General features: G+C 44.3%; 1 protein-coding gene across 3 annotated transcripts in view; it reads right to left on the reverse strand.

Moving 5' to 3' along the window:
• chaf1b (chromatin assembly factor 1, subunit B) overlaps positions 1 to 14,475 on the reverse strand; it is a 40,896-nt gene extending 26,421 nt beyond the window's left edge. The window contains exons 1-8 of one of the 3 annotated variants that reach the window (XM_052014181.1): positions 14,318 to 14,475; positions 13,061 to 13,206; positions 10,754 to 10,889; positions 9,035 to 9,167; positions 7,233 to 7,353; positions 5,339 to 5,442; positions 2,242 to 2,338; positions 650 to 740 (exon numbers count right to left, since the gene is read on the reverse strand). In XM_052014181.1, coding sequence (XP_051870141.1) covers positions 650 to 740; positions 2,242 to 2,338; positions 5,339 to 5,442; positions 7,233 to 7,353; positions 9,035 to 9,167; positions 10,754 to 10,879 — 672 coding nt within the window. In that variant the 5' untranslated portion in view covers positions 10,880 to 10,889; positions 13,061 to 13,206; positions 14,318 to 14,475. Of the gene's footprint in view, positions 1 to 649; positions 741 to 2,241; positions 2,339 to 5,338; positions 5,443 to 7,232; positions 7,354 to 9,034; positions 9,168 to 10,753; positions 10,890 to 13,054; positions 13,207 to 14,317 lie in introns of all 3 variants that reach the window. The other 2 variants (XM_052014179.1, XM_052014180.1) reach the window with 2 other exon arrangements.
• Between the last annotated feature and the right edge of the window lie 472 nt (positions 14,476 to 14,947).

Genomic DNA, 14,947 nt, shown 5'->3' on the forward strand with positions numbered 1-14,947 from the left:
TGACAGAAGCACCAGAAAAAAAAATTAACAGCAAAGCGCGAGATTAAGGTGGCCAACTAAGATAAGATGATGTCTTTATTAGTCACATGTACATCGAAACACACAGTGAAATGCATCTTTTGCGTAGAGTGTTCTGGGGGCAGCCCGCAAGTGTCGCCATGCTTCCAGCACCAACAAAGCATGCCCACAACTTCCAAACCCGTACGTCTTTGGAATGTGGGAGGAAACCAGAGTACCCGGAGGAAACCCATGAAGATATGGGGAGAACGTACAAACTCCTTACAGACAGTGGTCGGAATTGAACCCAGGTCGCTGGCACTGTAATAGCGTTACGCTAACCGCTACACTACCATGCCTGCCTAGTTAAAACAGCCCAGAGAAATGGCAAGTATTATACTCCCAACAAGCTCTCAAGTTCTCATGTAAAGCAACAAACAAAATGCTGGAGAAACTCAGTGGGTCAGGCAGCATCCGTGGAGGGTCACAGACAGTCAACGTTTCAGGTCGGAAGGGTCTCAACCCATGACATGAGCTGTACATTTCTCTCCACAGATGCTGCTTGACCCACTGAGTTCCCCCAGCGTTTTGTTTGATGCCCCAGTCTCTTTTGTCTCAGTCTCTTGTAAAGCAACTCTCAGGTATAACTTACCTCTCCATCACTACCAGCTGACATCTTGCTTACATTGAAGGCTACTCGCCTACTTCCTACACTGGTCTGTGTGTTATACACTCGCATAACCCTGCAAAAACAAAGCAATGGGGAGTCTTTAAATACCTTGCATTGGTTCAGAAATTGATTTAATTTAACATACAAAATGTTGACTAATAAAAATTAATATATTAAAATAAAACATTGATATTAAAAGGGACACAGCAGAAACAGTTAATGGAAGCCAAAAACTGAAGCTGACATTGGCATGCCTTTTAAATTGATCTTGCGCTGCTATCAGCGTTCATTATGGAAATGCTTGGGAATTGAAAGCAAAAGAAAAGCCATTTTACACAGAGTAAACCAACCCTGACCACTTTATGGAACTGATAAATTACCTACATTATTAAGTAGACACTGGTTGGATATAATTCATTTGTGTTAATATACTCTTAAAGTTCACTATGTTAATCCTTCAGAACACAGTCAAAGCAAGTTTTTTTTTCTGGGGACAAGATATCTTCCAATGCTTCTTGATAGCTCTGAAACACTAGGATTGCATAGCTCAAGGACAAACAAATGGTAAAAGGGGGAAAGAAATTCAGGAAGGGGAGCTCTAGCACTGTGGGACATTGGCTGCAGAGCAGGTAAGCCACTTTGACAAATCTCCTACTGGATTAAATTGTGGCATAAATAAAAAAGTGACTGCAAGGTGACCAAGGCTAGGAAGGGAATATTCCAGAGAATGTCACGTTGACTGGAGAGGTAGAACAGAAAGGCGTGTAGCTCCACTAATGAAGGGTGAGATCATTGCAGTGGTGAGAAGTGATCTGGGCTCAGAAAATCAAGCAGCACAATCATTTTGTGTGGAATAGGAAGGGAAACAAGTCATAGGTTGGAGCAGTCTAACCAACCTCCCCACCCACCTCCCCCAAAAATAACTGCTCTGTAGATTCGAGCATAAATCAACAAATAATGAGGGCTTGAAGGAAAGGTATTGCCATAATTATGGGCGATTCAAATCCTCATACCGATTAGGCAAATCAAATTGGCAAAGGTAGCCTCAAGTACAAATATAAGTATCTATATACAAGCGAAACAAAAAAGATTAGTGAAGACAAATGTAGGTTCCTAACAGCCAGAAACACCGGAATTTATAATGGGAACAAAGAAAAGGCAAACTAATTAAATTCACACTTCCGTCTTCACAAGATACCAATGACCTCCCAGAAATGTCTGGGAACATAGGATTTGGTAAGAAGGAGGAACTAAACGAATACGGTACGAGTAGGTAAATGATGTCAGGGAAACAGAAGGGATTAAAGATCAATAAATCCCCAAGGCTCAATACTCTGCATCCCAAAGTACCTATGGACGTGGCCCTGGGGAGTAGTGGATGCATTGGTGGTCTGGTCATTTTCCAGCTTTCTTTAGATTCTGGAAGAGCTCCTAAGGTAGCTAATGTTAACCCAGTACTTTAAAAAAAGGAGGTAGAGAGAAAACAGGGAATTATATACCAATCAGCTTGACATCAGTAATGGAGAAAATGCTGGAGTCTATTTTAGAAAAAGGAAAATTTAAACTGTCCTTACCGGTCACAGCTAAGTGTAGCAATGTACTGTCCCAAGGGATCCCATGTGACACCTTGCACATAGCTCTTGTGTTCATTAAAGATTGACAGCTTTATCCCTAGAATGATTGATATACACAGTTAATAATTCAGGGCAACTGCAGCATAATGAAGTTTACCAGTCATGAGCAGTAAGCATTTCAAAACATCTTTTAGATCTAATAAACAATTGTCAGATTAAGCTTTCTGCGCTTTTCCGAACCAGAGATACTTTGTGCACTCAATAGAAAAATGGAGTGCTTAGTCAATGAGAAATTCAACACCCTATATAATTCTTCACATTGCCAGACCCTGACAGTCAATTGGTGTAGGGAGGAAAGCTGAAATTGGCCAGAAGACAATGACTGAAACTTTCAAACCACTGCCTCGTCAGCCTGAATCAAGCACAACAAAGTCTCTGCTCTTCAATGGCTATGAAGTGTCTGTAAGAAATAAGGTGGCTTAGACTGTGCATGGTAACATCAGTGGCCAAAGTAAAAAACAAATGCACGACTTGGATTGGGAAAATCATTTTTACAAATAGTGCACTATGAGGAACACATTAGATGTCTGTGGATTGGATGAGATGAGCTGTGTAGACCAAAACAAGGTTGGCCAACAAGGACAACCCTCCAGAAGGACATCCAATAGATGCATCTATGCTGGTGCCAGGGCAACCAGTGACACTACAACTTGACTTGGGTGTAACATAAAGTGTCCTCCTGAAGAAGGCTACCAATCTCAAGGCAATACTGTTAAAACCAGTGTGCGCTATTGAGAGATCTATGGAGTGGATTTCCTAACAGGAGACAGGAAGATCAAACCCACGCTTGGAAGTAGTACAGGAACAGCAGATGGGACCGGTGAAAGGTACGTCATGACAGGATCACGAAGACCGCTTCATTGCAAGCGATTAATTTAGCCGCACAAGTCACAAGTGAGTGTGCAAAAGGGGGGAACAAGAAGTGCAAAAAAGGTGCAAGACGACAAATGGAGGTGACCAAAGGAAGACGGGTACAAACCTCCCACAGAAGTGCCAAAGATCTGCCACTCCCAAGGACAGGCAATGCAGCGAGGATGAAGCTCGCATAAGATCTACATCATACGTGGCAAAGAGCAGTGGTGAATTAACACACACCACATAGGTGTGTGTTAACGACATCTTGCATCAGAGGAACAAGCATAGCAATGTCCTGGAAAGGCAGCATCTGGAGTACCTTATGCAGAAGTAAAGCACACAGAGATGTGATAGTATCTTAGAGATTATTTTTAATTGGAGGAAAACAACCGAGATAATATTGGTTGATGCCAACTGTACACGTGACCATCTGTCCAAAAGTATGCCACAACAAGGATGCAAGTTTTTCTTGCATTTAATAAAGTAATCTGAATCACCAATGATTCTTCCAGTGTCCAAGGGAGAGATACTGAGGTAGGGACAACAAGGAGGGCATGCGGGTGATTAAATAATGCAATCAATTTTAGTGATTTTTTTTTAAAAGAAAGGCACAAAAGAGCTAGTCATTAACTTCAGGAAAGGAGATGGTACACACGCTCCTGTCTACATCAACGGTGCTGAGGTCGAGAGCTTCCAGTTCCAAGGAGTGAACATCACCAATGACCTGTCCTGGTCCAACCACGTAGATGCCACAACCAAGAAAGTTCACCAGCACCTCTGCTTGCTCAGGAGGCTTAAGAAATTTGGCATGTCCCCTTTGACACTCACCAACTTTTATCGATGCACCATAGGAAGCATCCTATCTGGATGCACCATGGCTTGGTGTGGCAACTGCTCTACCTGTGACCGCAAGAAAAGGTAGATAGTTGTGGACACAGCTCAGCACATCACGGAAATCAGACTCAGATTTATTATCACTGACGTAATGTGAACTTTGTTGTTTTGCGGCAGCAGTACCGTGCAAGACATAAGAATCTATAAATTACAAAAATAAGTAAATAGTGCAAAAAAAGGAATAATGAGTAAGTGTTCATGGACCATTCAGAAATCTGATGGCGGAAGGGAAGAAGCTGTTCCTGAATCACTAAATGTGGGTCTTCAGGCTCCTGTACCTCCTCCCTGATGGTAGTAATGAGAAGAGGGCATGTCCCAGATGGTGAGGGTCCTTAATGATGGATGCTGCCTTCTTGAGGCACTGCCTCTAGAAAATTTCCTCGATGGTGGGGAGGGTTGTGCCCATAATGGAGCTGGCTGAGTCTACAACCCTCTTGCGATCCTGTGCATTGGAGCCTCCATACCAGGCTGTGATGCAACCAGTCAGAATGCTCTCCACCGTACATCTGTAGAAATTTGTAAGTCTTTGGTGACATACCAAATCTCCTCAAATTCCTAATGAAGTAGAGCTGCTGGCGTGCCTTCTTCACGATTGCATCAATGTGTTGGGCCCAGGATAAATCCTCTGAGATGTTGATGCCCAAGAACTTGAAGCTGCTCACCCTTTCCACCGCTGACCCCTCAATGAGGACTGGGGTGTGTTCTCCCGACTTCCCCTTCCTGAAATCCACAATCAATTCCTTAGTCTTGCTGATGTTGAGTGCAAGGTTGTTGTTGCGACACCACTCAACCAGCCGATCTATCTCACTCCCATACACCTCCTTGTCACCATCTGAAGAGCCTCCCCACTGTGGACTCTGTCTACATTTCTCGCTGCCTTGGTAAAGCAGCCAACATAATCAAAGACCCCACCCACCCGAGACATTCTCTCTCCTCCCCCTCCCATCAGGCAGAAGATACAAAAGCCTGAAAGCATGTACGACCAGGCTCAAGGACCCCTTCTATCGGGCTGTTATAAGACTATTGAACAGTTCCCTAGTACGATAAGATGGACTCCTGACCTCACAATCTACCTCGTTATGACCTTGCACCTTATTGTCTACCTGCAATGCACTTTCTCTGTAACTGCGACACTTTATTCTGCATTGTTATTGTTTTACCTTGTACTACGTCAATGCACTGTGTAATGAAATGATCTGTATGGACAGTATGCAGGACAGGTTTTTCACTGCACCTCGGTACATGTGACAATAATAAACTAATTCACATTTGAACACTTTATTCCCACCTTTAATAACATCCCACATAATGGCAGTGTTATCAACAGACCCAGACACCATGTGGTTCCCATCAGTTGTCCAGCAGATATCGTACACGTCCTCTATGTGCCCTCTACAAGAAAAACACAAAATAAATGTCATCAGTAAAAACAAAACCCAAAAATTCACCTCTAAGGAATGATGGCTACTTCCATGATTAAATTTATTCAGTCATTCAGAAAGTTTTCCCACAAGGAGGATGTCTAAATAAAGTAAAACCCAGCAACCCATAACAAAACTACTTCAAATATCCAACTTCGTCTTCAGAGAAGGGTGGGAAAGATGTGGGCACTGTCCCTGCAAGGTCTCTGCCTGACTTCTGTTTTAACCAACATAACTGGGCTGGTTGTGGGACCAGTGGCCCCATTCGGTTCAATGGGGTGTCTCAGCCTGGAGAATGGTTTAAAAGTTTTCTTTTAAATTAATTCAATGTTTTTCTTTACCCATTTACAGCTTTAGTTTCTACTTCAAATATTTATATCACTTTCAAAGTTTTAAATACCTCTGAATGACAGAGATATTTAAAAAACTGAAACGCTTCCCGGTTTTGCTCCAGCTTTATCATCTGTCAAAGGGCATCATGGACAATAGATCAGGACCACATCACCCGAGGATTCCCTCTGCCCAACTCCCAGCTGTGGAGGGTCAGTGAGATCACCCCTCTGCACTCAGTCCAGGCAAGTGTGGGTGGGAAGGGACTAGAGCAGCAATTCTGGCCCAATTAATACAATCAATGAGCAGAAACAAATTAACATACGAGGGAAAAAGCAATTATCAGTTTCAATGCTCAGACAATGTGACAAAACTATTTAAATTGATTTGCAGAAAAGGTAAGGTGATTGCAGTTGTGCCTCGGATATCACCATACACCATTTGACCACACATGGAATATCGTGTTCGGTTTTATTCACAGTGTGTTTGTTGTAATATGGTTCCCGAAAAGGAATACAGAAACAGGACTGAGCGCAAGTAAAAGGCGACAATGTCAGAAGAGTAGGAAAGCACACAGAAAGGGAACAGGGAGATGGTGAGGAAGCACAGTGAGCCACGTAAAATGTTTAACGGCATATTTCCTAGACAAGAACAAGTGTATGGCAGCTAGGCAATGATAGGATCAGATTCACCTGTGCTACCTCTCAAGGTGAAAAAGCTGACTCACTGCTGTTCCCAGTGTCCGGAGAAGGAAATCTGTCACCTCGACACACTTCTGGTCTACTTGCAACTCTGGGCCCACCAAAATTGCGGACTGTTAATGGCCTCTTCAGTTCAGGGGCAGTTAGCAATGGACGATAAAAGCTGCCATTGCCAGTGACATCCATATCTTGTCAACAGCATTTTCTCTTTATTAAGTGCTCGATACAGGAAAAAGGACATCTAAAGCAGCATCCAGCCAACCATGTACCCCTTACTTCAAAGATACATCCTTGTCGGAAAAAGTAGTTACTGCTGGTATGGAGGAAACACGGCAACAAACTTGTGCACTGCAAGATCCCTGACACAACTATAAGGTAATGACCAGATCGTGTACTTCATTGATTAATATTAGCCGGAGTACACTCCTTACCTTCAAAACAGTGTCATGGGAGTGCTGCGAGCCACCTAATACCTCTAAGCTGTGCTGGCACCATGCTGAAAGCATCAGAAGTATTCAGTATGCTCTCTCCAGTGGGATGGGAATTCTAATACTCTGAAACACTTTAATGCAATTCGATTCCCATTCAGAATATGTCCAGAAGGCATACGCATCTTGTAAACTGGCAGTACTACCCCTTGTAACCCATCCCACATTATAACCACTTACTTTAAACTAAGTGAAGGGGGAAGGCCTGGAGTGCAGGACAATGACACCAAAGCTCTTCCTACCTTAACGTTTTGTGTACTGTCCAGTTCTCCTTATTTAGCTGAGCATCCTCCTCAAATAGGTTTTGTTCCGGTTCTTTGATGTCCTTGTTGTCATTCAGTTTCCACAGGAATATTAGTGCATCTGTGCCACGAGGATGGAATTTTAAATGCAAGAAAGCTTTACCACATTTTAATCACCTCAATGAATATATCAAGTACAAAGTTACATAACTAATACGTACACTGTTTACTTAGGTGATGGGAAACCATTCCTGAATTTGTTTGAGTCTGTGGGTAAATCCACCGTGTGGCATGAGTTTCATTGAAGTCCCAAATACCTCACCCAGGGCAATGGTAAGATTGTCGATTAATTTAGCCTCAGATTCCCTAAGCCCAGAGGGCAATAGTAACCACACTTCCTTCCCAAAATATCCTGGCTGGAAGTTGATGCTATGCAAGATTGAGCAATTGTAACTCAAGCACAAAAAAACAAACCTAGATCCCGGAAATCTGAAACAACAGCAGAAAATGTTCGAACTCAGCAGGTCAGGCAGGACACGTAGCCAGTTACAGAATCACAGTTCCAACCCAAAACATTGACCGTTTTTCTCTCTCTGTGCTGCTGCCGCGTGACCTGCTGAGTATCTGAGCATTTTCAATTTTTTGTTTCCAAATATCTGTTCTCGTTCACCATCCATAGTTGAGATCAAAAGGATCCATCTAGGTGTCAATCCCAATGGTCTCAAGAACCCAGGATATCATAATGCAGCACAAGGAACACAGGCTACATCTAAATACTGGGTCCATTCATCTCAGTCTTTGGGCAATCAACAGCCACCAAAGCTTTGCCTGCTGAGCAAGACATCATTTATCCAACTACAGTAAACCCCTATGCATAATTTACATGGTTTTGTGAATTTGCAGTAGAACCCTCCATAGATAATATGACTTCTAAAAAAATTAACTGGACAATGTAGTACATCAAAGACCCCACCCACCCAGGACATTCTCTCTTCTCTCCTCTTCCATCGGGTAGAAGATACAGGAGCCTGAGGGCACGTACCACCAGGCTTAAGGACAGCCTCTATCCCACTGTGATAAGACTATTGAACGGCTCCCTTATACGACGAGATGGACTCTGACCTCACCATCTACCTTGCTGTGACCTTGCACCTTATTGTCTACCTGCACTGCAGTTTCTCTGTAGCTGTGACACTATATTCTGCATTGTTATTGTTTTCCCTTGTACTACCTCAATGCACTGTTGTAATGAAAATGACCTGTATGAATGGCATGCAAAACAAAGTTTTTCACTGTACCTCAGTACATGTGACAAAAATAGACCAATTTACCCACTGTGTAAAAACATTGTGTAATTCCTGATAAACCCACATATTTGACTAACCAGCACGCCTTATTCCTCATTAATGTAGGAGGACGAATCTTTAACTTATTGGGTTTTAAAACTGTAACTAGTGGCTGCCACTGAGGCAGCAATCAGCAGTTATCAGCACAATACATGATCGTGGTAGTTATGTATATTATCAGTGCACATCAAGACAAGTTTATCAAAAGTGTTCCCTTTTTATTGCACTTTACATATAAACTGTACCTACCTTCTTCTCCTACTGAGGTTTTTGGGACTCGCAGCCATTTCTGGAACAATATCCCCCACAAAACTTAAGGATCTACTACACATTCCATCACCTTTAATGGAACGCAGTCACGATAAATACATTGCCTTGGAACTCCTGCTTTAGTGAGGTGTTCAAAGTTGATCAGTTTCAGACACAAGCGCTTAAAAATTTGTAAGTTGAACTTACCATCGCCTCCTGATGCAAGAATTTCACCGTTAGGGGAGAAGCGTACAACATTCACTGCCTTTGTGTGACGTATTAGATTTGATAAAAAATCTATGACTGCTTTGCCATCTGGGTCTTTGTCAGCCTTCCATATCTGCAAGAAGATTACATTGTTAAAAACAACAGAACACTAGCAAACTTTCCCTTTAAAGGTGCTTACCTTGACTTTAAGGGAGATGTGAGGTGAAAGGATACTGTTTAACTCTCCATTTATAGTGCTTCATCCCAAACAGAATTGAAGTGTAGGGAAGTTGTGACAAACCTTTGTTGGACCTTAGCTAGATCACACTTAGTGTACTGGGTACAGGTCTGGTCACTATAAAGGAACTTGCAACAGCGCAGGGAGGATTTCCGTGGATCACACCAGAAATGAGAGGGTGCATGCAGCAGAAAAGGGTGGAGAGACTGGGTCACGGGGTGACCCAACAGAAATCTTTAAAATGTTGTGATAGAGAGGGTAGGGGCAGAGGGGTGGCTGAACCGTACAGTATACAGTAGACGAAAAACACGATGATGCTGGAGGAACTCAGCAGGCCAGGCAGCATCCATGGAGAAAAGCAGACAGTCAATGTTTCAGGTCAGGACCCTTCAGGACTGAAGATAGGAAAAGGGGAAGCCCAATATATAGGAGGGAAAAGCAGAGCAGTGATAGGTGGACAAAAGAGGGGAGGTGGGGTGGACACAAGGTGGTGATAGGTAGATGCAGGTAAGAGATGGTGATAGGCAGATGCAGGTAAGAGATGGTGATAGGCAAGTGCGGGGGAGAAGGGGAGAGCAGATCCACCGGGGGATGGATCAAAGGTAAGGAGAGAAAGGAAAAAAAGGTAGAAAAAAAGAGATAGGCTAAGAAGGGGAAGAAGAGAAGAAGCGTTGTGGGGAGGAGGGGGGTGGGGATTACTTAAAGTGGGAGAATTCAATGTTGTTTCTCTGGTATACAGTAGACACCTTTAAGGGGAGACTGGACGTATGTATAAAGGAGAAGGGAATGGTGGGTTACTCTGATGGATTTAGATGAAGAAAGTGGGAGGAGTTTCAAATTGAACATGTGGACTGGGTGGCTGATTTCCACGCCTCATTATAGGAAGGATGTGGAAGCTTTAGAGAGGGTGCCGAGGACATTTACCAGGATGTTGCCTGGATTGGAGAGCATGTCTCATGAGGATAGGTTGAGCGAGCTAGAGCTTTTCTCTTTGGAGAGAAGGATGAGAGGCGACTTGATAGAGGTGTACAAGATGATAAGAGGCGTAGATCGAGTGGACAGTCAGAGACTTTTTCCCAGAGCGACAATGGCTAACATGACGGGACATAATTTTAATGTGATTGGAGGAAGATATAAGGGGGATGTCAGAGGTAAGTTTTTTTTTTACACAGAGTAGTGGGTGCGTGGAATGCACTGCCAGCAGAGGTTGTGGGGGCAGATACATTGTGGACATTTAAGAGACTCTTAGATAGACACATGAATGATAGGGGAGGGGAGGGGAGGGGAGGGTTGGATAGATCTCAGAGCAGGATAAAATGTCGACACAACATTGTGGGCCGAAGGGCCTGTACTCTGCTGTAGCGTTCTATGCTCTATATAATTGTGTGTGGTGGACCCAACCAACCCCAACTTACTTTTGCTTTCAAACTGCGCGCATGAGTTTAAGAGCGAGCGACTTCTCCGCCCCTGCTGGCACTTACCCGGACTGCGGTGTCTACCCCTGCGGAGGCCAATCGATCAATTCTGCCATGTGGTCCGTGCTGGAAGTCGACACTGTACACGGGTTCTTTGTTATGCCATGCTATTTCACACGTGACAAACTTCATGGCGCTTGGCCTGAGAAAGATGGGGAAGGGGGAGAAACGTTAGCACTGCGGTCATTTTATCCAGCTTCTTTTGGGTTGTGAGAGCTTTAGGATTCCTGCCAAATGATTTCAGAAGCGGGAGGGCCAGTGGCTGGGGTACCTTCTCAGTAGCCTGTGCGTCTTGCACAGCCAAGGAGCATTAGCCTCAGGAAAAAGAGAGCATTCCCAATCACAGCTTCCGGGAGTGCCTGGTGAATGGTTAATTCCAGAATAAATGTCCTGAGATATCTGTTGTTTGGAAACACACTCACAGTTTCACATAAGATTCAGATTTCTGGCGATGTGAAGAGTTGGGTCTCATTCCTGTGCTAAACCCCATATAGAAGAGTATGTTCAAACTGCAGGATAGACACAGAAAATGTTGGAAATGCTCAAATGTCCATGGTCTGAACCTTTCTCGCAGTAGGGAGGGTGCCAGACCTGGGGAAGAGTTTCCAAGTAGCTCTGACATCCACCATCATGAGGTGCTTTGAGTACTACCTCAATGCACTCTGCACTCAGTGTAACTGCACTGTGTAATGAATTGATCGGTATGCAAGACAAGTTTTTCACTGTACCTTGGTACAAGTGACAATAATAAACCAATACTTTCTGCCTCTTTCAGATCTGCAGGATTTTAGTTTTACTGCCTTTTACATTCTAACAGCTAACATGTAGGTTTATCAGAATGTGGCATATCCTTTCCAATACAAGACGACATAATTTTCAGTTAAAATATAGAACTAGTAGATTGACAATCAGAAATTTACAAACCTCAAATCACAGAACAAGAAACCCATGATTTTGCAAAACCCTTTACATCGGCTTATTCCAATTTATGAACTGAGCTGCTTAAATAAACACACAAACAGGAGAGGCAAAGGAAAAAAAAGCATCACTAAAAAAATCCAAAGTTGGCTTTACTACCCAGCGCCAAGAGGCAAAATGTATCGTGGTTAGCGCTGTAAACTAATGTTTAAATTGTTCCGTTTGTTGAAAGCACAGCATCACTTAATCGGTGTCAACTCAGATCATTAGATTCAAAAGACTCCAGTGATTTCCCTCACCCCTCCCATTTCAAACCACATCAGTGTGTGCATTTCCAGAGGACCCACAGCTCAGTGTGTACTTGAAAAATCACAGAACAAATCGATCAATACAGTAACTTTAATCCAGCAACCAGCCATGCTGATAAACCTGATACCACCAGTGGGTCAGTTTGGGTGGGAAAAGACATGGTACCAGTTCTGTTTGACTGGCAACACTCTCATGGGTTTGTCACCAATGCAGGAGACAGTCACTCTGGCAAACACTTCAGCACGGCACTGAAGGAGAGCTTCACCGCCAACAACGCTTTCAGCTGAGACCCCAAACCGATCCAGAATACACAAAGGATCACAGGGCATCAGTCACAGGGAGCTCAGCCGTTGTCCTGGTCATTATTTCACCCAACTTCACCGAGAACAGGTTAACCAGGCAACCACTTCGATGACTGTTTGTAGTGTTTAACACAGTGGTCACATCACACTTCAAGGTGATTCGCCGGCTGTGAAACACATCCTGAAAAATGAAGGGTAATTAGTATGTGGCCTTTTGCCCCCCTATCAGTCCCTAATAGTTTCTTATTCTTCTTACTCTTAACTATGAAAGCTATGTATAGTACATGCGAGTGAATCACAGCAGTCTCTTGTGTCTCCATAGCTTTGTACTATTGGAAATGCATTCTCATTGTTAGGTCTCCAATTCCATCAGGATGTCGGACAGGCAGAGTTTTGGTAAAATAGAAATGATTAAATTCTCAGAAAATTCATTTTTCTGACTATTTGTTTAGACAGCCATGCCACAGCCAAAACAGCAAGACTCAGCATGGACTCGATGGACCAAATGGCTTCCTTCTGTACCACAGCTAGTCCTCACCTGAATGAAAGCTGGTCTCACCTTTTCATTTTCCTTCAACCCTCAACACCCTCATCTTTAGATGCAGCTCTTCACAAAATGTCTTGAGCCTTGTCTATATGCCTGGATTGCAACTCTTCATTATTGACTTATTATACATAACCAATTTATTGGTATACTGCTGACTAAAGAAATAAAACATTTTCATGCATCGTCAAGTAGACTAGAAGAGCGTGGGGGGAGAGGAAACAGAAGACTTGCATTTGCCTTTTTCAGTTTTGCTTGTTTCACAACCTCAGGACACCCGGCACTGGGAGGATCTTAGGTCAGAATATCAAACACGGCTGTGATCTTCTCCAATCAATTACCCAATTAGACTCGAGGGGGCAAACACCAACATCAAGTATCAATACCTGGACAAAAGTGAAAGGGATAAGGGTAGAGGGAAAACAGGCGTGGAGGGACAACAGAGAAAAGGTTCTGAGAATTAGTTCATTAAACGTTCAGTTTTTTTGCTCCTTTATACCCTGCTGGCATTTAGAAATCATTCCACTGCAGCATTACACACCGCTCCGAGTACTTCAGTTTCCAATACCTTATTTCCTGATGTCATCTTCGGTGTTGTTAACTCATTCCTTCCAACAACACTTTTAACGAGGTCTCCAAACATGACAATTATCTCAAAAGATATAATAAAGGTGGGGGGGGGCATAACCAAAACAATAACCTGCATTTTATCTTTATAGATAATGATTGGTCAGTTGTGTGCTTTCAATATACTATATTCCCAATTACAGTTTGTTCAATCTTCACTGGGCTGTCATCAATCAATCTTAATCCTGACATTCGTCACGTTACACAATTTTGAGGCAACATTTTCTCAATAAGACATTTTTCATAAATCTACAAACATTAAGACCACCTGAGGAAAGAGAATCGCCTCACACCACTCACATGCAATATTATCAACAATGACCTTCCTATGATTCTAAAGAGGAGGAAAAAAATACACTTTAACAAAAGTAAAATTTCCCCAAGGTCTTTAGCAAAGAAAAGAGGAATGCATTTTCTCCAGTACAAAGTTCAGCAGAGTACTCTTCAGCATTAAGACAACAAAATGCTGGGGGAACTCAGCGGGCCGGGCAGCGTCTGTGGAGGCACAGGGATGCTCGGCGTTCGCATCAGGATTGAGGTCTCGACCGGAAACGTCGACCATCCCTCTGCCTCCACAGACGCTGCCCGACCCCGCTTGCGTTCCTCCATGCATTTCTTTCCTGCTCCAACTTCCAGCATCGTGCAGTCTCTTGCGTCCGCACTCCAGAATCTGTGGCTGCACCGACAAATTTTAAAGTTAACTACCTCAAAAAAGGTGCATTTAATAAAAAAAAACATCTAAAGCCCGGCTAAACCGTAGCACCGGTTGCAATGCAATGAATGACAAGGGGGTGCAGAAAGCAGAGTGCTGCCGGTTGCTAGGAGTTAACGCGGGTGGGTGAAGTTGCAGGAGCGGTGCGAGCTCTTTACCCTGGGCTGCAGACGCCGCGCGGCTGGATCCCCGGGACTCGAATGTATCAACGTTCGGCGAACAATGACGCTGCCCGGGCCAACGTTCCAAATCCGGCCGCTTTCCCGCGCGCGCCGCCCGCCAGCTCCCGCCCCGCCCCCCAACCGCCGCGTCACCCACCATTGCTAACGAGCACCCGGTCGGCAAGATGGGCCCGCTCAAGGAAAAAAAACACACACACACGGGGGGGGGATCCTCCCAGAGCGCCACCCAGCGAGCGGCCGACCTGCGGCGCAGAACGGAGTCTGCGGCTCCCGCGTCGGGACAAAAGGGAAGCAATTTACTAGAGAGAATAATAGTTCAGTGTTCAGGCGGTTTTGATTTTTATTCATTGTTGGGTTTATTGCAGTGGTTCAGTTTAAAGCAAGAGCCGCCCTGGTGGGTGGGCCCAGCGGGTGTGGCGGCAGCGAGGGGGGTTTCCCGCGCCGAGGGGAGGTGGACGCGGCCGGCGCCCTTTAAATGTGCTGCTGCTGCCCTGACCCGCAGTAAATGGGGCAAATCCGTCATTTTAACGGGGGGGGGGGGGGGTGTGAGGGAGTTAAAGGCGCCGCCTGGGTTGAGGAGCGGGCCCCACGGTTCCCCCTGGCGGC

This window comes from Pristis pectinata, chromosome 4 (assembly GCF_009764475.1).
Source record: "Pristis pectinata isolate sPriPec2 chromosome 4, sPriPec2.1.pri, whole genome shotgun sequence".
NCBI classification, from domain to species: Eukaryota; Metazoa; Chordata; class Chondrichthyes; order Rhinopristiformes; family Pristidae; genus Pristis; species Pristis pectinata.